This window comes from Chelonus insularis, unplaced genomic scaffold (assembly GCF_013357705.1).
Source record: "Chelonus insularis isolate UGA/USDA-ARS -01 unplaced genomic scaffold, ASM1335770v1 contig_124_pilon, whole genome shotgun sequence".
Taxonomy (NCBI): Eukaryota; Metazoa; Arthropoda; class Insecta; order Hymenoptera; family Braconidae; genus Chelonus; species Chelonus insularis.
In genome coordinates this window covers 330,479-354,989 of record NW_023276365.1, presented here as the reverse complement: position 1 = coordinate 354,989, position 24,511 = coordinate 330,479, and the positions used below count along the sequence as shown (strand labels likewise).

The 24,511-nt window shown below is 31.4% G+C and overlaps 3 protein-coding genes across 3 annotated transcripts; 1 reads left to right on the top strand and 2 right to left on the bottom strand.

Annotated features, from left to right (window-relative positions):
* Positions 1 to 547: 547 nt before the first annotated feature.
* Positions 548 to 14,551, top strand: Megf8 (multiple EGF like domains 8). Its single transcript, XM_035083755.1, has 9 exons — positions 548 to 582; positions 689 to 794; positions 899 to 1,481; positions 1,559 to 1,871; positions 1,957 to 2,120; positions 2,209 to 2,486; positions 2,715 to 9,088; positions 9,782 to 10,538; positions 12,260 to 14,551. The coding sequence occupies exons 4-9, from the start codon at positions 1,667 to 1,669 to the stop codon at positions 13,551 to 13,553; spliced, it is 9,072 nt and encodes a 3,023-aa protein (XP_034939646.1). The 5' UTR covers positions 548 to 582; positions 689 to 794; positions 899 to 1,481; positions 1,559 to 1,666; the 3' UTR covers positions 13,554 to 14,551.
* Positions 14,552 to 14,651: 100 nt separating this feature from the next.
* LOC118067278 (required for meiotic nuclear division protein 1 homolog) lies at positions 14,652 to 24,431 on the bottom strand. Its single transcript, XM_035083931.1, has 5 exons — positions 23,304 to 24,431; positions 23,107 to 23,221; positions 17,086 to 17,305; positions 15,621 to 15,978; positions 14,652 to 15,530 (listed from the first exon to the last, which is right to left on the bottom strand). The coding sequence occupies exons 1-5, from the start codon at positions 23,619 to 23,621 to the stop codon at positions 15,330 to 15,332; spliced, it is 1,212 nt and encodes a 403-aa protein (XP_034939822.1). The 5' UTR covers positions 23,622 to 24,431; the 3' UTR covers positions 14,652 to 15,329.
* Positions 17,462 to 20,448, bottom strand: LOC118067271 (glutathione synthetase-like). The gene is made up of 4 exons (XM_035083925.1): positions 20,220 to 20,448; positions 19,322 to 20,076; positions 18,143 to 18,549; positions 17,462 to 18,039 (listed from the first exon to the last, which is right to left on the bottom strand). Exons 2-4 carry the CDS (start codon positions 19,969 to 19,971, stop codon positions 17,615 to 17,617), a joined length of 1,482 nt encoding a protein of 493 aa, XP_034939816.1. The 5' UTR covers positions 19,972 to 20,076; positions 20,220 to 20,448; the 3' UTR covers positions 17,462 to 17,614.
* Positions 24,432 to 24,511: the final 80 nt, after the last annotated feature.

The window sequence follows — 24,511 nt, the reverse complement described above, 5'->3', positions numbered from 1 at the left end:
TCCAAATATTGCGATTAAAGCTTTCAATTCAACGATCTTTTATAATTTACAATTTTCTCAGGTCAAATAATCAAAATAAAAATAATTACGGGATAAAAAAAGCGCGCACAAGCACACAATGTGACACACGTAATATTTTATTATGGTGGCCAAGAACTTGCTTGGACGCGCAACGAAATATTTTTCTGGATAAATTTTAACAAAAAAAATAATTTCTTTACACAACTATGATAATGAGCAATATAACTTTGATAACGTTCTGCAATTAATATGCATTCCAGCTCTAAAAGTTAGATAAATCACTACAACTGTGAGTCGTAACTCGCACTACACTGTCTCACACTCTTCTGAAGCCTATTTGCGTTGTGATGATCGTGACAACCACTCTTTGTACTATGACGGTGGCTGTTGGTGGGAGAACAAAATATTCCTACTCTCTCCTTCCGACCAATAGCAACAAAGTTTTCTAGGTAGAATGTTGCTCCGTAATAAGTACACACAGGGATTTTACACTGTTCTGTTCTATTATGTTTAATCGAAGAAGACCCAAATTTGAAGGAATGAAAACGACCCCATTTCCAGGTAAAGTCCTTCCTAAAATTCCCAATTATTAAAAATTTTCAAGTGAAGATAATTTCAGATCCTTAAGTTGTAAAATTGAAAATTTAATTCTCATTCCTCTTTCCAGTAAAACTGTTCATTCTATTCAAGCCTCAGTGTCACCTGTGCCATTGAACCCAAGCTTCTCCATTGTAAATGAATATAAAATTAGATGGAAACTCGTTATTATACTGGTAATATAAAATAGAAAGTTTACTCCAAAATAAAAATTATTTTAGTGACGACATTTTAAAATAATAGGTAATTTAGTTGTATATAATATTTATCTTTTCTACAGAACGATCAATACGTGAGAAATATTAATATTTATGATACAGAAAAGAACGATTCTTCAACTTTACCTAAATAAAAATACTCATATTTATATTAATAACAAACATGAAGGTCAGCATAATAATAATAATACTTGTAAACAAGGCTGCTCTTATTGTTAGTCTTATAAAATTTTAAAATCGCGAATTTTACCGCTATTTATAAAAGCAACCAGTCAACATTGAGGACACAAATGGCGGAAGTGACGTTACAAGTCTTCGTGAAAAAGAGGTGAGGTTGATAATAAAGAAGCACAAATTATCGACAGATTGAGGTAGTCTCTCGAATTGTGATAGTTGCCTCCAGTCACCTGATAATAACCTCCTGTCAATTGCTGTCAAATAATTAAAAGTTATTATATTATTGTTGTGTTTGTTATCGTCATTATTATCAATATCAAATGTCGATGTTGTACGTGACAAAATTGTAAAAAAATATCGTTGTTTATGGCTATCGAGCATTTTTATGCATTTTAATAAGGATACTTTCAATGGATTCTATCAGCTGAGACTCATTTTTCACTAGTTGGCCTTGCAATGAAAAATGCAGTAAGATTTATTTTTTATACTTTTACTACTTGTTTTAATATTTATAAGGTTAACCATCACTTTCGATATGATTCTAGAATCTACGTCTTGTTATGAGTCAATAATACTATATGTGTGTGATCTACACTTTTCAATGAAAGTAGATGATGAAGTTTGCAAAAAATTGACTAGTTGTATGTTATGTGATGGGGTATGTAAAAATCTTTGTAATATGGATCATCACATGGTCCTGCCTTGTAAAAGGCTTCAATCTGTTTCCCCAAACATCACCAAAACAAGTCCCGTGCGATAAAACTAGGAAAGTATTCACCGATTCATGGGGTGTTATCAGTGATGGACCTATGGGGTCTAATTATACTCAAGATTCTCATTGTGAATGGCTTATTAAAGGTAAAACTTGCATTTCTAATTATAACTTGGATAAGATGCATTTTTAAATTAGCTTTTGTATAATAGAGAAATATTAATGTTTCAGCAAACAATAGTAGACAATTTATAACATTAATTTTCCGTACTATGGGTACGGAGTGCAGTTATGATTATGTTTTTGTCTATGATGGAGATTCTTTTAGATCACCTTTATTAGGTAGTTTTAGCGGAAAAACCGAACCTCAGCAAGTAACATCGTCATCTGGATATGTGAGTTTCTTATTAGCACAAATTACAAGATTCATCACTTATATAATCGTTGTATACATAATTTATTTTTTACTGATACTCTTTTTAGATGTTAATTTTACTATACAGTGATACCAACTATGTGTTAGATGGATTTCATGCAGAGTTTTCCGTAACAGATTGTCCAAATAATTGCACAAAACATGGAAAATGTATAAATAATACATGTTTTTGTGAAAATGATTGGGGAGGGAAGGATTGTTCAAGAGAACTTTGTCCAAATAATTGTAATGAAGCTGGAACATGCGGTGTTAAAAGATGTCAATGTCGAAAAGGTTTCTCAGGACAGTCATGTTCTTTGCATGCCACTAACCCAGATGGCAATAGGTAACTTTTCCAGCAGCTGGATTTATTTTATTTATGCAAGGAGATTTTTAAACCAGTAACATCGAGAAATTTGTATAATAACAACCTAGAACACTTTCTCAACATTTTTGACATTTATTTTATTTTTAATTATTAAGAGAAAAGAATAATATCAGTATATAAATGTGACAAATTAAAAAATTAATTGATAAGTAATGAAAATTATATTAATAAAGTATATTTAAACAGGTGGCATTGGCTATCTCATTCGGAAAGCGGTATGACTCCACGAGCAGCTCACACAGCAGTTTATGACAGTGAATCTGATGCTCTTTATGTATTTGGAGGATACAATCTCAATTACGTTCTCAGTGATTTAGAAATTTATCGTTTTAACACAAGTCTATGGGAAGATGAGTATGGAGCAGTATTAGAAGGCGTATCTGCAGCTGAATATTTAGATCCTATGCTTTTGGCAAGTGAATTGGAGAGAATTGGCACTGGAGCCGAAGAAAAATATGGCATTTCATCAAATTCATTTGTTTGGAAACTTCTTTACAATATTAAAAACAATAGTACGTTTAATTTGAGAGATAAACCTTCCGATACTGACCAACATGGATGGAGAGAATTTATCAGTCATGATTATCGGAATAGAGATAAAAGCAATCGTAATACAAGGGGTAGTGAATGGCGAACAAATACTGAAAGGATTGAAAGAAGACATCGTAGAACTGTTGAATTGATTTATTCTCATCCATTATCGATGAGATACCGAAGAAATTCTGATAATGATGAAACTGGTGAAGAATGGCAAGAGAGAATGATTGACAACACAACCTCTGAAACTGCAGAAATTAATGATGACATTGATTCTAATGAAAGAGAACCCTCTAAACCAAGTCCTAGATATGGTCATGCAGCTTGTAAATATGAAGGAGGTTTTGTAATTTATGGAGGTAAATTAACTAATGGATCACTATCAAATGAACTTTGGTATTACAATATAAAAAGTAAAGCCTGGACTCTTCGTGCAAGAAAATCATCTTTCATTCCACCTGCATTAACGAGACATACTTTAACGTTGGCTGAAGATAGTATTTATTTGTTCGGTGGAAGTACAGTTGATGGAGAATTTTCTTCTAATCTCTATAGTATAAAACTCAATTTATCAGATCCGCTGGGAACAAAGTTTGAACATTGGAAACAAGTTAGAGCTAGGGGTGGTAAAGAATTAGATGTAAGGGTCGTTGCACATTCAACTGTATACCACAAAGCAACTAATTCTTTGTTGGTTTATGGAGGAGTTGTCGCGAGTGTTGCCAGATTCAGCAAGTTATCTGATCGGATGTTTGTGTTTCAATTGGACAGAAAAGTTTGGTCGGAAATCCATTATCCTCGAGCGCATTTAAGAGACACCTATGTACCAAGAGAACGTGCATTTCATACTTGTAATATCATTGGAAACTATTTAGTGGTTTTTGGAGGATATTCTCATAAACACAATAAAGAAGAAATTTGCTATGATAATCAAATGTACTTATACCATCTAGGGTGTCATGTATGGGTTAGTCATGAAGTGTTTGGAACAAGTGACCGAGAATCTGGTTACCCAAAACAACAAGGAGTATTTGCTCATGCAGCTAATGTTAGAAATGGTAACACCTTGTTATTGGTTGGTGGATATCATGGTAATGTTAATGCTGATCTTTTAGCTTATACTTTACCGCCAATGCTTGCACCAGGGGATGGTGATTATACAGAACCCGAACATCTGTGTTTTAAACATAAAACTTTCACTGAATGTTCAGCTAATCCTGAATGCGGTTGGTGTTCAGCGGATGAAATTTGCTATGGAAGAACTATCGGTAGTAATTGTACAACTAATTTGCAAACTTCAAGATGCCCTGGAGTATGTCCGGCTTTAGGTGATTGCCATTCTTGTTTAATTCATGGTCAACCTGGTGGAGGTTGGGGTACAAATTCTCGAGGTAAAAGTTCAATTTCGAATAAACTTAACTTGGGAACTTGTACTTGGTGTGTACAAAATGCTAGATGTCATCATAAAGATGATAATTATGGAGTTTGTGGCCTTCGAGATGATACCCTTTCCCAAATACCTGGCTGGTGGGGTTCAAAAGGAACAGAAATAGTTAAGGTTGAAGAATGTCGTGAGATGGATAAACGTCCAGGACTAACGTTTCTTAAATATAAACCACCAGTTAATTTTACCCAACCTGATTCCGTTACTATAGTAAATGCTACGACAATTGATTTCAACGTGCCGTCCATGCAAGGTGCTAAGAGTGAGTCTGGTCTTGGTGGAGAAATGATAGCTAGATTAACAGGATTCCTTAGACCACCTCAAGATTTTTGGGATGAAGCTGCAGAGGCTTTAAAAATTTGTGTTAGCTATAATAGCGCTACTTTACGTGTATCTCATAATAATGAATATAAGCCATTAGAATTAGTTGCTAATTTAACTGCAGAAACTTCACAATGTATTCCAACTAAATGGCCAGATGGTAATAAAATGTCACTACAACCAGGTCGATATCTTTTAGATTTTGAATCTAAACGCATGGTCACAGCTAACTATGCTTATCCAAGTAAAATGGAAATAATTCACAGTGGAAAAACAGAAAATCCAAAAGTGTTCACATTTGAATACTTAGAACCTTTTCAAAATGGCTCTTGTGATCAATACAAAAATTGTCTTCATTGTCTGACCGATTCATCTTGCGGTTGGTGTGATTTGAATAACAAATGTTTATCTAGAGAAATCAACGAAACTGAAAGCTGTATCGCCATTATCGATCAAGATCCATTCACTGGTGAACCTATTACTGAATGGCGATTTTTAACAATCACTCCTTCAACATGTGCCAACTGTTCTAATTATATATCATGCGAGTCTTGCGTTAATACCAATCTTTGTGAATGGTGGACAGAAGATGCGAGATGTGCCAGAATTGGTAGATTACCCAATAGTGTTCTAAGTCTCGATCAATGTCCTGTACCTTGTAGACAAAGATCTAATTGCACTCAATGTCTAGAAGAACGAGGAAGATGTGTCTGGTGTGAAGCAACTCAAGAATGTTTTTCTTTCTCAGTCTACACTTCTGAATATCAATTTGGACTATGTCGTGAATGGATGGACCAAGCTGGACTTATGGGTGTAACATCAAGATCAGAACCAGGATCAGGAAATTATCAATGTAAAAGTTGTAGTAGACATACTAACTGTACTAGTTGTTTACACTCATTGAGTTGTGGTTGGTGTTACAGTTTGGATAATCCAATCACTGGAGTTTGTGTCCAAGGAGACTTTAATCGTCCTCACGTCAATTGCAGTCTAGCGATTAATGATTACGTTAATGAAACAGCTTTAATAAGTGATTCTGGATGGGCCTATGCCCAATGTCCAGATGTTGATGAATGTGATCTTGGATTACACGATTGTCATCCAAATGCAATTTGTACCAACACTCATGGTAGCTATAGTTGTCAATGCAAACGTGGATTTAATGGAGATGGAAAGGAAAACTGCACCAAAACGTGCTATGAAAAATGTGTCAATGGATATTGTAGTGAAGCACCAGACTACAAATGTGAGTGTAATCTAGGCTGGACTGGACCTGATTGTCGAACAAACTGTGGTTGTTACAATCACTCAACGTGTGTAAATAGCGTTGGAGTTTGTGATGAATGTCAAGATTGGACCACTGGTAAATATTGTGAGGAATGTAAAGCAGGAAGTTTTGGTAATGCAACCACAAGTTTAGGATGTAGAAAGTGTAATTGCAATGAGCATGGAGATAAAGAGTTAGACTATTGTGATCGGCAAACTGGAAAATGTTTCTGCAAAGACAATACTGAAGGTGAAATGTGTGAGATATGTAAAAAGGGTTACTATGGAGATCCAAGAAATGGAGGAATGTGTTACTACGGATGTATGTCTCGTGGAATTCTTACTGGACATAGCAATGATAAACAAGGTCTTGGAAGTAGACATTCTCAACTGTCTCTGTGGGAAAGTCACCTAGCAGGAAGCCCAACACGAGAATGTTTGTGGATTGTTCGTCCACAAAGTGAATTTATGTCCGAGTCAATGACGACAAGCATACCAAGTATAATACAATTTACTATCAATGAAGATATCAATGTAAGTTGTCAAGAAAACAGTGTTTATGTTTATGATGGATTACCAGATTTTGTGTCGTCAACGAGTAGCCATCAAAGTCAATTACTTGGCGTTTATTGTACAGAGAGCACCAATTACCCAGTAACCGTGGAAGCAAAGTCAGGTATTCTTACCGTCCATTATAAACAGCTTGATGAAATTGAGGGATTCAATGCGAGCTACGTAACAATGACTTGTGGCGATAACTCTTGTCCTCCAAATCGTGAATGCAGGAATGGAAATTGTTTGTGTAAAATTGGCTTTGTAGGAATTAATTGCGATATTGAATTATGTCCTAACAATTGTACCTCTTCCAAAAAACAGGGAGTTTGTGATAAGAGCTATGGACATTGCGTTTGCGCGGCTGGATTCGGAGGACGTGATTGTTCAATAAAATTAGAACCACAGCAGCTGGTATTTACTGAGCTCTTTAATTCTGAATATCTCGCTGATAATCTAGATCATTTACGCAAAACTCTACCAAGATTTGGCCATAGTTTAGTAGCAGATCGTCGAGGAAGTCTCTGGATGTTTGGAGGATATTCACTTAGTCATGGTCCGTTGAATGATATCAGATTATTTGACACAAAAAATAATACTTGGATGCCTGTCACAGTCGAGTCGACATCTGAAGCTTCCATGCCTCAAGGCAGATACTTTCATGCAGCGGAAATAGTTTATAGTCGTCAGCAGATTTATGTTTACGGGGGATTGTCAATGAAAGAAGAAGGCATAAACGGCTTATCAAATAATACACTAAGCGACTTCTGGAAATTCAGTTTACAGAACCAACGATGGAGTCTAGTAAAGCCGAACCCAGTGAACAAAGTTCCACCACCACTTGCTGGTCATACCTTAACACTCAGAAGGAATGGAGAATCAGAAAGTTTGATACTAATAGGAGGATTTAGCCCCAAGTATGGATATTTAGACAGTGTTTGGGAGTTTAATCTTGAAACTGAAGTTTGGTCGACTTTTACAACCCGAGGCAATGGCCCTCTAGGAGTTTATGGGCATTCCACTGTCTATCATAGCAAATCTGACAGTCTATATGTTTTTGGAGGCTATACATATTCAGTAAATCGTACATTCATTTCAAATAAACTTTATGCACTTAATTACAAATCACATTCATGGTCTGTTCTTCCACCATTTGAAGATGAATTCACTGATGGCGGTAATCTACCCCAAGCTAGATTCCTTCATTCAGCTGTTACAACTGATGAATACATGGTTATTTTTGGGGGTCGTCAAAATCCCTATAACGCTAATGATTCACTAATAGCGTATCAGTATGCTTGTAATTTATGGATTCGCTTAATTACCAAGGATACAGAAATAATTGGTACTCCTCCACCACCAGCATACGCCCACGCAATGACTCACGCTGATCCTGAAGTAAACGCTATTTATGTTGTCGGTGGCTTCGATGGTAGTATTAACAGCCATGTAACACAAATAACCATTCCTGAAGATCTTTGTAGTTTATGGACTGAAAAGTCAATATGTAGAAAATATTTTGGATGTTCATTTTGTTCTGTTGTCACAACTTCTGGTGAAAGTGCATCATATTGTTTCTCAAATCAGTTATCTAATAGAGATGACAGATGTGATATTAATGTAACTCAAGCTCAACGTTCTAATGGAATTTTTTGTAACTATGAATGGCTTGCTAATAGAAGGTGCCAAAATTTAAAAAGCTGTACTGAATGTCTAGCTCAATGGCCATATTATTCTGATGATGAAGAGCCTGTTTGTAAATGGTGTACCAATTGTCCACATGGTAAATGTATTCCAGTTGACAAGGATTGTGATGAGCAGAATAAATGCAATGTTATACAAATATCCACAACAGATGTAGATCAATGTGGAGAACGACAATGTCCAGCAAGTGATTGTGAAAAATGTAATAATCTTGAAGAGTGCGTATGGACTCGACAGATTCTTAAAACATCAGAATTTGGAATTAAAATGACTAGTGAACCAATATATGATTGGAACTGTGTATCAAAAGATATTTTTGAACGATCAAGTATCAAAATGGCAAGTACCGAGTGCGAAAAACGATGCAGCGATCATAAAGATTGTACCAGTTGTTTAAAAGGAACAGGTTCTGAAGGTGGTTGGCATGAATGTAGATGGTCAACACAATTAAATGAATGTATTTCACCATCATACCAACCACTTTATTGTGCTGGTGGTGTCTGCGGATTAGTTTTGAAGAATTCAGATGTTCAACAATGCCCCGAACCATGTTCTGCTTTTAAACAGTGTAGTACATGTCTTAAACATTCACATTGTGGATGGTGTTCTCTTGATTCCGCCAATTTAACGGGCCAGGGAATATGTACAGAAGGATCTCTTGAAGCCCCTACTGATCATCCGGCTGGTGGTACTTGTGAAATGCTCTATAACCAACTTAATCCGTCGACTGAGTTGCGTAAGTATTCAATTAATGTTTTCAATAGATACTGTAATCACTACAAATCATTTGATTATTCTAAGTCTCTTTCATTTATTTTTAAATACTTCTTAAAACCCCTCTTTGATTTCGTTGAGCCTTTAGTTAAGCCGCTAGTTGTATGAATGTTTTTTCAGGAGAAAAAACGTTTTCCATTTTTAACGTAAATTGAGATAGAAAAAAAAAATCAATAATTTAAAGGACATGAATTTATAGAGGACTCTAGAGGCTTTATCACATTTTAAATTATTTACCCCATATATATTATTTTTATACATTACTTCCGATGTTACTTTATTTATAGGAAGTTATAAATTAAGACTATGTCCCTTTTATTGGAACATTTCTATTTAATTAATTTTGGTATCTTACTTTCATCTAGTATTAGGGTTATTCAGATGGGAAATTTCCCCGGCTTAATAAAAAAATATTAACTTTCTTGTCAAAGTAAATGATCATAATTCCGCTTTTAAATAAGACTCAATACTAATGACATCCTATAATCATTGACCTTAATACAAAAATCAATATTTTTTCAATCAAAATAAATTAGAGATAGTATAAAGCAACTTACTTATACTGAGCAAATTCCCCCCAGTGAAACAGTACTATTGTTAAGAATGAAAAGGAGCAGTGATGTGATATTTAACTAATCCGATTTGATTCTTTCAGCTATCACAACAACTTTATTACCATTTGAATTGGAAAATACGTACGATGGGCAAACAAATGAAACTTTGGTGACAAAAGAACCTACTCCACCACAAGTATTTTCGTGGCATTATGTCCGTTGTCCTCCAGAAAATGAATGTATCAATGGTCACCATACGTGTTCACCTAAAAGTGAAAAGTGTTATGATCGAGAAGAAGGTTTTGAATGCATGTGTGGTGATGGATATAAAAATGAAACAACTTGGTCTGTCAACGAATTTAACAAAAAAACATGTGTACCAATGTGTACACAAGGTTGCGTAAGAGGAACATGTGTTGAGCCAAATGTTTGTCGATGTGACTTCGGATATGTTGGTGCTAACTGTTCAATTCAATGTCAATGTAATGGTCACAGCAATTGTGCAGGTCCAGACAAATTGGATGAATGCATAAAGTGTCATAATAACACAATGGGACCACAGTGCGATAAATGTGAGCCACTGTATGTAGGAAATCCTGCTGATAATGGCCAGTGTGTTCCATGCCTAGAATATTGTAATGGACACACGCGTATTTGTATAAATGAAAGCATGACAGTATCAGATCCCAATTCCGTTGATAGGATGTCTATTGAATTGCTTACCAAACAATTGGTGGAAGGACCTGTATCTAAAGCTAAGTGTGTTAATTGCGGTAATAATACAAAAGGCGATAAATGTGGGGAATGTGTCTCTGGCTACTTCAGAGGAACCGAGGATCTTAGAGATGTTTGTAGACCGTAAGTACCATATTTTAACGTAAATACTGATGATGGTATTTTACTGTGATAAACTCAAATTACTGTTGGCAAAGGCTTTTATTTTCGTTTTTGTTTTATTTACACTCGAAAGCTATTTTTATTATCATTTTATTTTATTTATTCAGTTTCTTAATTACCGAGGTTTTAAAATAATTTCACGTTAGTTTAAAAATAATCTTAATTAATTGTCACAATTATTTGATTAAATTATCAGCTTGATATTTATTTTTATCTGTCGTTTTTTTTTATTTTATCACTTGCCGTGACATAGAATAAATTATAAAGAAAGTTTTATTTAGCTTTCCTATTAAGTTATATTGGAGTTTAATGTAATCTTTATCTTGATTTAATAGACTTTATAAAAATCAAAATAAAATTCCAAAGTCATTGTTACTTTTTATTAATTGCAATTAACAAGTTAAACTGACCATGTTCAAAACCATTTATGAGAAATAATTATGATGCTTGTAGAATAAATTCAAGTCTTATGAATTATTCAAATCGGCTTAAATATAAATTCACGAAGAACTTGAAAAAAGTAGGCTGTTTCCTTGCGCATATTTACTGGAATTCATTTTAAGTTAGGTGATTTGATATGCTTTGAGTTAAAATAAATACAAATGCATTAGATTCAATGAAAAAAAAAATACCAGGTGTTGTGATACATTAATTAAATATTCATCATTAAATAATAATAGAGACTCAATCTCCCAAATGATTTGGCTTCTTTCCTCCGCATGTCTATATAAATAAATTCTTTATTTACTTAAAGCTCAAATAAGGGGTGTAATAAATTCAAATTAATTTTGTTAACTGTAAATAAATTCTTCCTTTAATGTATCCTTGGCTTTACTAGAGCTATTAAATAGACTGACTCATTTACAACACATATGCTTTCTAGAAAATAAATAGAAGCTTTATGATACAACTAGAAAATTGCAATTTTTTTAGATTCTAAAATTTTCAATGATGGTAATACATTTTTTATAATTAAAATATGACGCTTATTTTTATTAAAAAATCTTTTTTGATAAAAATATGTAAAAGTGATATAAGTAAATTTATAGTTATAAATGCTATGAAAATCATATTTAACTCGACAATATTGTGAAAAAGGTTTTTTAGTTTTAATTGACTTATTGAAAAGTAAATAAAATAATTTAAACGACAGATATTTAAAGCTAACATATATTTACTATGAATTTAGATCACAAATTGCATATTCATAACGTAAAAATCATTATCAACTTGCATTTATTGAATATTTTTTTTTTTTCAATGAAAAGCTTGGTTTGTTAGTGATAAATATTCACTTGTATTACTCAAATATGAAAAAAAAAATATTTTTATCGTCGTTTTACTATTTTAAAAATATTTTATTTGATTGCTATATGAAGCAAATTTTTTTGAGAAATACATACACAGATGCTTGAACCAATTCAATAAACTATATCATATTTGCAATCAAACAGATTAAAACGTTTTATTTTTATTTCAATGTTTCTTTAAAAATATAATCTTGAAAAAACACCTTCTAAAAATATTTTCTGATAGTTTCTGTTAGAATAAAGTATTCTTACTTTATTTACTTTTTTTCTTTTTTTAAAGAGATAAAAGAAAAAAATGTTTAAATTTATTATTAACTCAATATTATTTTGAAGAAAAAAGCTTTTACATAAAAAAAAAATATCATTTTTCAGATGTGAATGCCATGGACACGGAAATACGTGCGATCCAGTAACTGGTGAGAAATGCAATTGTGGGAATAATACAGAAAGCGAACCATCATGCACAAGTGGTCCATCAAAATCCTCGGTCACAGGCGGAACTCCATGCTGGATGTTACAATGTAGTCGTTGTCGAGAAAATTATGCAGGTAACCCGACGATGGGTCATCAATGCTACAAGACAGTAACTGTTGATAACAAAATGTGCTTCGATTCGAAACTAATCGATGAGTGTAAGTTGAAGCCAAAACCGTTGAACCCAGGCCAAACAGTATTTTATATGGTTCAACCTCGATTTATGAATGTCGATATTAGAGTAATGGTTGATGTAACTCAAGGTGCACTAGATCTATTTCTAAGTCCTCGTGATGATTCATTTGTTGTGACAATTAACTCGACAACAGGTTATCAGGATGTTGAATTAGACCGTCGATTCAGATGGACAAAAGATCATTATGATAATTGGTTTGATGATCATTTGCTTCATCGTGTTCGTATTGTTGAATTTAACGCACACTATCCAAATGTCAACAATACGACGGAAAACGATCCAACTAATTGGAACTCCGGCCCACAATATATTGTAATGGAGCGTTATGCTGACAGTCTTGCAACATTTGTTACAATCGACCATAGAAATACATTTCTTGTAATAAGAAATCTAACAAATCGTTTGGTACTTACATTACCACAAGATAAGCATGAATTGGGCTCAACTAAATTTCATATCGCTTTAAAAGCCATTGATACTCCTTATCCAGAGATAAATGGTAGAGCAGCTTATGGAATGATATTCTTTCGACAAGACCAATTACATATTGATTTATTTGTATTTTTTTCTGTATTTTTCTCTTGTTTCTTTTTATTCCTGGCTGCATGTGTTGTTGCTTGGAAAACGAAGCAAGCAGCTGATTTACGACGTGCACGAAGAAGACACGTTGTTGAAATGCTTCATATGGCCAAACGACCTTTTGCATCAGCGACAATACTTTATGATCGTGATGGCAATGAATGTAGTCCAAGTTCGCCCCAGCGTAAAGGAAGGCGTAATAAACTTATCAATTTCCATAGTGACGTAAGACCAGTTGCGGTTGAACCTACTGATGATGGTGTTGCTGCTGTTGCTACTGTATTTATTCGATTACCTGGTGGACAACATGCACCTGTCAAATTGGCACTTGGTAGTTCGTTAATTCTATTGACAAGAGTATATCCGGTTAACAGTCGGGTCTTTTTAAGACGTAGAAATAGTCACGCCCTCAGTTAATCTCTTGCAGCTTTTATATACTTTTTATCTGTTATTATCTCGTTGTTACTTTACGCTGGTATTAACAATTTAAGAGAGAAGTTATTCAACATGTTAAAAAAGATAAATGTTGTAATCATCGACAGTTTAAGACTGAATCACTGGTTTTTTTTTTTAATTTTTTGTGTCAATTAAATGATTTATTTTAAAACTGTTTTTAAATCAATTTTTAATGAAGCTCAATTTTTTATCAAATTTGTTAATAGTCATTTTTTAATGCAAAAGTAAGTAAAAAATAGGATTCAAGTTAGTAAAAATGACGTAAAAAATCAAAATATACAAAATTTTTTATAACTTCAAAAATGCGTCATCAAAATAATTAGATAATTAGATTATTGTTGATGGTTATGACATTTACTCGAATTAAAAAAAAAATGTATCGATAGTAATAGCAACATTAGGAATGATATTATATATAATATTTATCTCAAACTTTACCATGACGAGACTGTATGTTTGTATATACGAAAACATTCTGTAATTATATTAAAATATTTAATATTTTATAACAAGTATTATGGAAATATTCGTTGATTAATGTTTATCGAAACTGAATAAAAATAATCGATTTTTAGCTGAAGCTCATTTGGAAACGTTTATTAAAGTAATTAAATGATTTACGAAAATTTTGTAAATATAATGTATGTGTTTGTAAATGAATTACCATTATTGTAAATGTGAAAACCGAGTATGATTATGAATCATGATGCATATCTGTATTATTTTACTCGCTGTACAGATCTGAATATTAAATAGATATATTATACATGAATATATTATAAATAAATAGATGAATATTATATTTTAAATATACACAACAAGTATTCAGTTAACTATACAAAAATCTTCCACGTTATTTTGCGTGAAACATGCAAGTTATAAAAAGTAATTGTGTATGTTCACCGTAAGCAATATTTTTTTTAAGCTAATGTGAATTTAAATAATTAATAAGTATCATTTTGGAACAAAGATCTTTTATTTAATGATATAGATTTTATGAATAAAATATAATAACTATTTCATAAACTTTAATTCGTCTTTTTATTTTATATCCTTTACATTGAGCTCACTTTCATAATACTATGATAACATCATAAACTTATACAATTGAAGTATAACAAAAATACAAAAAAAACCATCGATATAAAATATCATATATTCTTTGTATAAAAATATCTACATACAGTAAATTCTAGCATCACAAGAATTAAAAAAAAATGATTCCATTGAATATAATCATTTTCAGAATATTTAGGCAACATTAATACAATGCTTTTACTTTGTTTTAATGCATAGCATCTAATTAGTACGCAATTACCAATGTTCTTTTAAAGCTTTGAGCTATACTACTTTGATAAAAAAAAAGTAAAAATCAATGGTTCCCCTTTCTTCAATCTACATAAAAACTTCATTAAGTTACACAAATTACTACAGAAGAAAAAATTTTTCTGTACTTTACTTTAAATTGCGAATAAATATTTGAAAGTGAAAATATTGTCGTACGTGTCTGTTATATTGATCGCGTAAAAAAAGGGGGCAAAATTACATTTATTCAATGGAAGGTACAAATCAATTTTACATTCCATTACTCCGGTATATTTCTGACGATTTTGAACAACGTTATATGCAAATAGTTTACAGTAGAAACTTAGAAAGCAATAAAAAAGATTTATTATCTAATTAAAAAAAAAGTAATTGTCACTATCAATCGTATAATAGTTAAATACAGTCACGTACTCATGATGTACTTAGCTCAGTAGATTCTTTGATTTCCTGCTTTTCAAGGTATCGATCCAAATAATGAACTAATTCAAAACAAACTTCAACCAAAATCAGAATAATGATCATCCACTCCAATCGCACGTGATGTCGATCACTCAAGTGTGATGATAATAGTTCAACTAATTCGACACAATGATTTATTTTCTCATTCATAACCTGAAAGATTAGTAACAGTTGTAATTACCTAATTACCATACCAATAAGATCCAATCAAACAAGGGGGACTATGTAATGATCAAACTTTACCCTTGTTCTTTTCGTTATAGAAAAATATCCACAAGTCTGTTGATAAAGACTTTCAAGCTCATCGCGTTCCCAATAAAAATCTGGTGTATCAAGTAAATCTGAACGAAGATTGATAAGATGCCTGAGGGCAAGAAGCTCTCCCTGCTTTCTGAGCACTTTCTGCCGTGACATTTTTATTTTTCTTCCTGCTTTCAGATCTTCTGTAACAAACTCTATTGATTCAATGTAGTGGTCCAGAGATGCCTCCCAAATTCCCAGCTTTACAGATTGGGATATGGCGTTTGAGAGTGTATATTTATCCAGACTCGTTCCCTCAGAAGCCAAGTAAATATCTCCATCTTTCAGATGGCTTCTTTTCCTGTGAAATCAAAAAATAGTTGACTTAATGAAAATGTTCTTCAATTGATGATGAATTTTTTTATATTCTAAAATAAATTCGAATATCGTAAGTAATACAATGTTTTGTTCCTATATTATAATAACAGTATATATTTTATTTTACATCTATAAATCGTTTTATATTTTTGTTCCTTTGCCAGTAGTTTTCTATATTTCGATCTTTTGTCCGCTCGAATTCATCGAACGTATTTACCAACAATCTACATCAAGTCGAAGTAACATTTCTCTCAATTCCGCAATCATAAAAGCGCCAATAAAAATACAGTAAAAAGTAAATTACAAGTTCTTCCTGTTAATTTTAAATCACTTTGAATTGAAATATGTTGTAAGTGCAATATTTATAAAGAAATGTGAATCGTTCTTTTATCAATATTTGCACGTTAAAAGGGTCATACATAAAAGAGAGACTATCTCTCAATAGTAAAGCTATAAAATACTCGAAAAATAAATAGCAATGAAAAACAGGGATTAAACCAAAAAAAATAGAATATTGTTTCCTTTGAAGGAATATGAGGGTGAATATAAAAGGTCCTTTCTTTTCTATTAACTGAAATTTCATGAATTAATTGAATGCTTTTACAAAAAGAAATCATTTTCCATGGTCGTATTTTTTTCTATTTTAATTGTTCATTTACTTCATTGATCAGTCGACTCTTTGTTAATTTCATTTAAAACTGATGTTTACATCTTACACATTGGATAATAATTATCAATGAATATCATATTGGAGACTCTTTTTATAAAATCCATAAACTTTTATTCTAAACAAGATAAAATCTATGGATTTTGATAACAACTTTGTTTCATGATTTAACGATTGATATGATTATTTTTGTTATTAATTACCATGACTGTGTACATTCTTGTAAAAGGTAACACTTGGTATTATATACGTGTTGATTGGTTTATTCACCTTTTTAAGTTATATTAATCACTTTTATATGATTTTCCACTTAGGAGATTTTCATTGATAAGTTGAAGATTAAAAATAAATGATGAATTATAAGCATGAATTCGTAAAATAGAACATAATTAATTACAATTAATTAACAACAAATCAACTTGCCCAGATTCTGTATAAGTATAAGACATTATTTCACTTTCTTCTTGAATTAGTGATGAATTATAACTATCTTCTTCGTAATTTTTAAGAAATTTTAAAATATTCCCACTCTCAGGTTCTGGTGTGTTCCACATGACAACCGTTCCTGTTCGAAAAAAATACATCTCTCTAGGCTCACTCTCCACTTCATATTTTGCTACTGCGTGGATTACATCTGGCAAAGCTGAAAATAAAAAAAAAAAAAAGATTTTTAATTCCATCATTCCCATTATGTATTCCTCACGTTATTATTATTATTATTATTTAACATTCATACTTGATTGCATTAATATGAGAACGAAATAACAAAACGACAGAATTTTTTATTGTTATCTTTTTATTAAAAAAATAATATCTCTGAAGAATTAATAACTATGTAAAGCATATAAAAAGCTAATATCCTGATTCAACATCATTTATATAGTATTATGCAAAAATATAAAAAAAACTTGTATGATATTCGGTAGTATTTAGGAAACTCTATATATGTTATTTATTCAGTTAAAAAAGGGCTATCAACGGCAGCAGCCCCAGTCATAAATCCTCCTTCATTGGACGTAATTCGTTTGGTTCTCATCAAATGTCCACCCTGTTTATTATAAAATATATTTTTGTCATCACCGATAATAATTCCATAGATTCCAAGCTCAGAGACTAATTCCTTGGGCTTTAGATATGTAGGGTCACTAGCAGAAATAAAATAATTTAATTGAGGTGGGGGGTAAATTTTATCCATGAGTATCCAAGCTTTGAGCTCTTCTCTGCTTTTTATTGACTTTAAAAAGATTTTAATATCACTTCCATAAATATTATTACCACCACCTTCTCTCTGAGGTTTAAGAACAAATTTCTCGGGGTTATTTAACGCCATTTCTAGTGCGACATTTCCACTTTCATCTGCATCCAATGAATAAAGGCCTACAAATATAACAATAATAACATTAGTAGGTAGTGTGAAATCTTTTAGCTCCGATTATGAAGCTATTGTCATAATTTGAATAGATCATTTTAGTTCACTGACCTGCAAAAATTTTTGTGACGCGAACAACGGTTTCTTCTTTCCCTAAATACCGCTTCAAAACGTTGGGTTTAGCTAATGCTTGCTGGACTTTTTTTGTACCCGCCAGATGATATTGAATGGATGGGGATTTAATGGCAAGAGAACGTTCTATCAATAATCGCACGTTCCACTCCCTTTCTCCGAGATAATTTTCCGGTGCATATCCAAATCTAAAGTAGACAACAGCGACTGGTTTATCGTTCACAATCAATTCCTTGTTAGGACCAAGTTTCGCTTCAGTGGCCAGCTGAGTAAGTGTTTTCCTGATTACTTTAACATTTGGATTCAGTTGTTTGATTTCAAATTCATGGTACCTTTGATCACAGATATTTACTGTAAAATCTTCCACAATGAAAAGAATTATTGCACTGAAAAATTTAATGATCACAATTATTTGTTTGACACAATGAATTCATCCAACATAATTGAAATAATGATAAATACAATTATTCAAGGGCTTTTTTTATTTATTTTATCCATACATTAATTATCATGAAACATCTTGGATTTATCTCATTGCAATAATCAATTTTCATTACTCAATAACTAATTATAAATTCCATCATTAAAGTCACATTTAAATCGTAATTAATTAATAAACAACAATTCATCATCTAATTAACTACTCAATCAATTTTTCGCCTCCAATATTAATCCAACTCGACAAATAAATTAATAACAATCTCCATAAAAAGTGAAAATTATGGAAATTACTGTTTCCACTTATGACTCAGTAACTCTACTTCAATTGTGATAATATTCTTCAACAATTAATAATAATGCAACAATTATCTATTCAATTATCGCTTCAATTTACCAGAACATCCCTATTTGAACAACCCCTTACATCCATAAATACAATACTTAGAGCTACATTAGAAGGCTTTAAGTGAAACCAAGTGCTATTAATTACTGTCAAAGTTGGAATAAAAAAGGAAATGATAATTTTCAAGGATAATAGAAACATTCCGTTGCAGTGGAAAACATCGATTAGAAGTGAGTAATGAATTATTGTGAAATAAATAGTTTTTTTCTTTATTTTATTCATTAATTCTAAAAAATGAATAAAATAAAATAATCAAGCAGGAAATAATGGATTGAATTTAAATAAATAAACTAGATTAGTGAATTTCAACATACCATGGGTCATTGTATATTTTCCAAGCCTCCAAAATACCATTACAAATATTATTGAGAGCATTATTTTCTGGCAAATATTTCAATAAATCATTTAATCCTAATTCATTGAATATAAATTGGTGGCATTTTCTCGCTATACACCCCAACCATGCCATGCCAGATGCTATAGTATTGATTTCTACTTGCTTTAAACAACAGAAGGGTTCTTTAATTCCCTGATGACCATCAAAACCACTTACATCCAACAGTAAATCAGATCGCAACAAACCGAGAGACACCCTTTGAATTGGCCCTTCATTATAAACTGTTTCGTAAATATCAAAAAGTCGACGCGTGAAATCGTCAACTTGAACAGTTGGTGATAATGTTTCTTTTAGAAATTGAAAGTCATGTGCTACCTTATGTATCAACATATTGAAAATTGGCTGAAGTTCACAGACATTTTCAAACTCTGATTTAGGAAGTGTTGATGGAAGGAGCGTGAATGGTGCAAATTGTATCGAATCTTTCGAAATATTTGCTATTGGACGTAACCCAAGCCCATGCATTACCGCCCAATCTTTAGCTTTTTCAATAAGCTCTTCCAATTCTTGTGATGACAGTGACAATTGGGTGCAAGATTTTAAGTAAAACTTGCTACGATTTTCCATTATTTATATAAAAAACTTTTGTAAAACTTTTAAGCTAATTTTAGACAAAAGTTGTCGTGCACTTCTTTCCCAGTTTCAAACTTCCAACCAACAGATAGCTATCTCCTAGGAACAATAGATTCTTGATAAAAAAATTTTCAAGTTAAGAATAAAAATTAAATAGTATTTTATTTAACAATTACTTAAAATATTCATGAAAGTAAGGTTGCATTTTTTATATACAGATGATTTGATGGTTGATAACTCACCCTGAATTGACAGCGTAGCAGATGTACAACAAAGACTTTTAAATCACAAATGTTATTAAAACTTTCACCATGAAATTGTTAACTATAAAATCAAGTTTTGGTCTTATCACGTATATAGCAATCCTGATAAAACCACTGGTTAACTTGGATGGAACACAATATTGAAACCAAGAATCGCATTAACTGCAAACGGCAGCTTAAAATACAAAACATTATGTCAGCTGCTATTGCACTGACGTTTTAATCGTTTTTTCCAGTCCCCTACTCAGTCTCCTTATACTTAGATAAATTGCACTACAGTGTGTGATGATAACTGATGGATATTCATATCCTTACTTCAGCCATATTCTTTTATTCTAATTAAACACCAATTGTATCAAAGCTCATTGTGTTATTGTACTTTAATACTTGAACTCTTTTCAGACACTTAAGAGCATTAACTCTTCATCTAAAATCGCATGTGCATTGATAATCACAAGTTGATGGCGCTGATAATGATGATGGTGATAATATTAATAATAATGATCATGTTGTTGGTTAAGATTTGTCACGTTCTACTTTTTACATATACCGTAAATAATCTATATGATCTAGATGTGCTATTTATATGTGTGGAAATAATCGCGAAGATGGGTAAGTAAATGCAAAAGAGGCTTAACAATGGACAGTTATGATTATTCTACATAATCCTGTATTGAGCTATGAAGATTATAGAGGACTAATGTAAATGTGATATGATGTAGATGCTCAATCTACAGTTTCACTGTTCAGTTAATCGATGAAAAAACTTATTGTATAATATCTAACCTTATGAAATCCCTGTTCATTCGATTTGATTCCATAAAGAAAAAATCAAACTGACGAAGCATAATCCACTTTCCCTATTTCTTGAACAAAAACTCCACCAATGTCAGATAAAACCACGGTTGCTATATTTTTCTACCGAAAAATTGGAGAAATTTTATTCAATTATGGTTAGAGAATGAAAGGAAAAGACAAAAGTGTGATGTAAAAATTTTCTGGGTTTCATAAACCAATGGTAATTAATTCAAGGATTTATAAAAGCTTAATTTGAAGAAGGATTATTAATTCCAAATGAAAAATTATTCTATTTGTGCTTGACAAATATTGATTGGTAATAAATCCTTTGTATAAATATTGATGCAATAGGTTTGTTGAAAAATAATGTTTATTGAAAATTATTATTTATCCGGAAAATTATTTCATTTTAATAATTATTACTGAATATATAATGGACATAGTAAATTTTAATTATATCGAATTTGTGTTATTATATCAATAATTAGATACAAATTATGTAATATATAAATAATTAAATAAATGAATAAATCATCATGTCATGATTGAAGCTTAAAAGGCAGAAAATTTATTTAATATAGATGAATGATATGAAAATATAATATGAGTATTTTTATACTTACTGTAATTGACATATTATTTATTATAAAAAATAAAGTTAGAAATCAGATTAATGATTTTATCAATCTTTGTCAATCAACATATCATTTACTTGTAATAAATTCCAATGATTTGTTTGTAGAAGTTGAAGATTAATTTGAATACCAATGACCATAATTAATATTCATAAAAAATCTTGTATAAATAAATTAAAACCACTTTCTTCACAGAGCTTTATTTAAATAAAATATTCACTAAACCCAAGAGTATTATTATTTAAAAGCATTGTGCTTATATAACACTATTAACTCACTTAACATGCAATTTAAAATACTATATGCTTCTAATTACTGCTCACATAAGTTTACTCATTTTTATGATGGATTAAAAGTCTTCATAATTGCTAAGAGTTTTTAAAAGTGTTACACACGAATCTTCCCAACACACGATAATCAAATGAAATTCCAAGTCATTTTTTTAATGAAAGGTTTCCATCTTTAACATAATACTAAAATGATAAATATCCTTTTGTGTAAAAATACTTATTATTCATGTCAAGTACTTTTGTTAAATTGAACAGTTCAAAACTATTCCAAGAACAGGATAATAAAGCAAAAATGGTTTCTATGTTCTACTAAGTTTTTACAATCATTTTTTTACATCCTTTATAGACAGAAGCTTATGAACAATCAACAAGGCTGAAGTATTTAACTCTATTGTTTATTAATAGATTTAATGACCCAGACTAAACTTTGTAAAAAACAAAAGTTTTGCTGAATGCATTAGAACAGAATAATTTACTTTTCATTATTAAAAAAAAATCCGTTAAACACACCTAGCATTAAATAATGACGATCCGTTAGATAGTTATTGTATCTTACTGATTATTGTTGGATCCTAGCTAAGACATGAATTTATTATATTTAAGTTGACAATACAGTCATGCATTTTATTATTATTTGATCTTTATCATACTTAATTACAAAACAGCACAATCCCTATATTTTTTATTATATTTTTAATAGCTACTAAAGCAAGTAATTTTTCTGAAAGGTTTTCTGAGATAATATTAAGTTATTCAATAAACCATCTACTTCTCTTGGAAAATTTCATTATTAAAATTAAGTTACCATTTTACACTTGATGGAACATTTTTCTCGAATATTTTTAAAACATCGATAATATTTATTGTTAAGAGTAAATGATGAATAAATACTGAATTTACTTTATAAGTTTTATATAAAAATATATGGCCATTGAAGCAGATAAAAATTTGTTCATTAGCATAATGAATTACTGACAAGATATAAAATTATTATTAGTTATTAAACAATTTTCTAATAAGAAATTTTTCCAGTTGGTAAATAAAACTATTGGATCTTTAATAGATCTATAATCGCACCCGTTGTCAATAAAATTTGACCTACAAACACATCTATTTATAAAGTTTAATGAATTTTTGACTTACATTTTCCTGATGTGTTTATCGGCTTAGGTGTATATAAGTTTTGTTGAATAAGTCCAGTCAAAAGAGCTTCTAATTGATATTCCTCAGCCGTCGATAGAGCTCTAACAGTCCAGAACTTGAATAAAACATTCAAAAAAACTCATTAATTCATTGGACTAAGTATAAAAATAAATAAAATCAATCAAGTCTTTACTTACCCCAGGTTGTGAAGCTTCTGTTTCATTTGTTAAAAGTTTTTTTTTCTTCGGAGGTCTCCTTTTTAATGGACCTTTGAGAATAGAACTTTGGCTAATTTTAGCATTTGTATTCATACTATTTGATACAAAGCTTCTTTGTGGTGTATCGTCAATACACACATGATTCACGAGCTTTAGATAAGACTTGAAACTTTTGTTCAACGATTGACGAGATTTGGAGTGATTTGCAAATATTGTACCAACACTTCGGATTGTGCTGAAGTTACAGATAATCCCCGATTTCCTGAATAATATACTCTCAATACAATAAGTGAACATATTGAATACCCTTCAATTGTCAACCTTTAGACGTATGCAAATAATGGGTCCATCCCCAACATGTGATTACAAGTTCGCAGCTAATTTGACGTGAACACCAAAGACCACGTACTTTTGAAGTTATATTACGCAGTGGTCAGATAGTAATAAACTAAAATGCCTTTATTATGTAATTAAAGTTTTATGACCAATCAGATAATATTTTCATTTCAATTTAAATAATCATTTAATACGATTTACTGTCAAGGTTGTATTTAACAATTGAAATAAATCAATACATTTTTAATGACTCTAAGTGCTCCAAAAACGAAATTTTAATCCATAACAATATATTTCAAATATATATTTGTAAACCATAAAAAGTTATACACTTGTACAAGCATAAATTTAATAGTAAAATATTGAAAAACTTGGTCAAAGTTTAATTAAACTACCGCATCTAACCTTAAAAACAAACTTTACAATTACTCACGTGTGCACGAGAGGGTGTGTACTAAAAGGCGGACGCATGCGCTGTATCACGTGATTGAAGCCATATGATGCGCACAAATTTACCCAATGATCGCGGTGCGCACCTGCTGTGAGTAGCATTGTATAATTAGATAACGTTGCGTGCGGTTAACTAACTGGTATATGTTGACTGATATATATATACATGAATGAATAATAATAACATATGTTTCTAAAAGTCACTTGGTATAAATTATAGTGTCTTATCGCGTTGCTAAGACTACCTATCATGAATTTAAATTTTTAAAAGACGGAAGATTGAATGGATTGTTTTGCGAAAGTAGCTGTGGGGGGTCGGAAGTAGGGGAAGGAAATTTGAATATGGCGTCCAGCGAATCCTTTCGACAGATGATGTTTCCGAGAGAAGGGCAGCGGTCGCT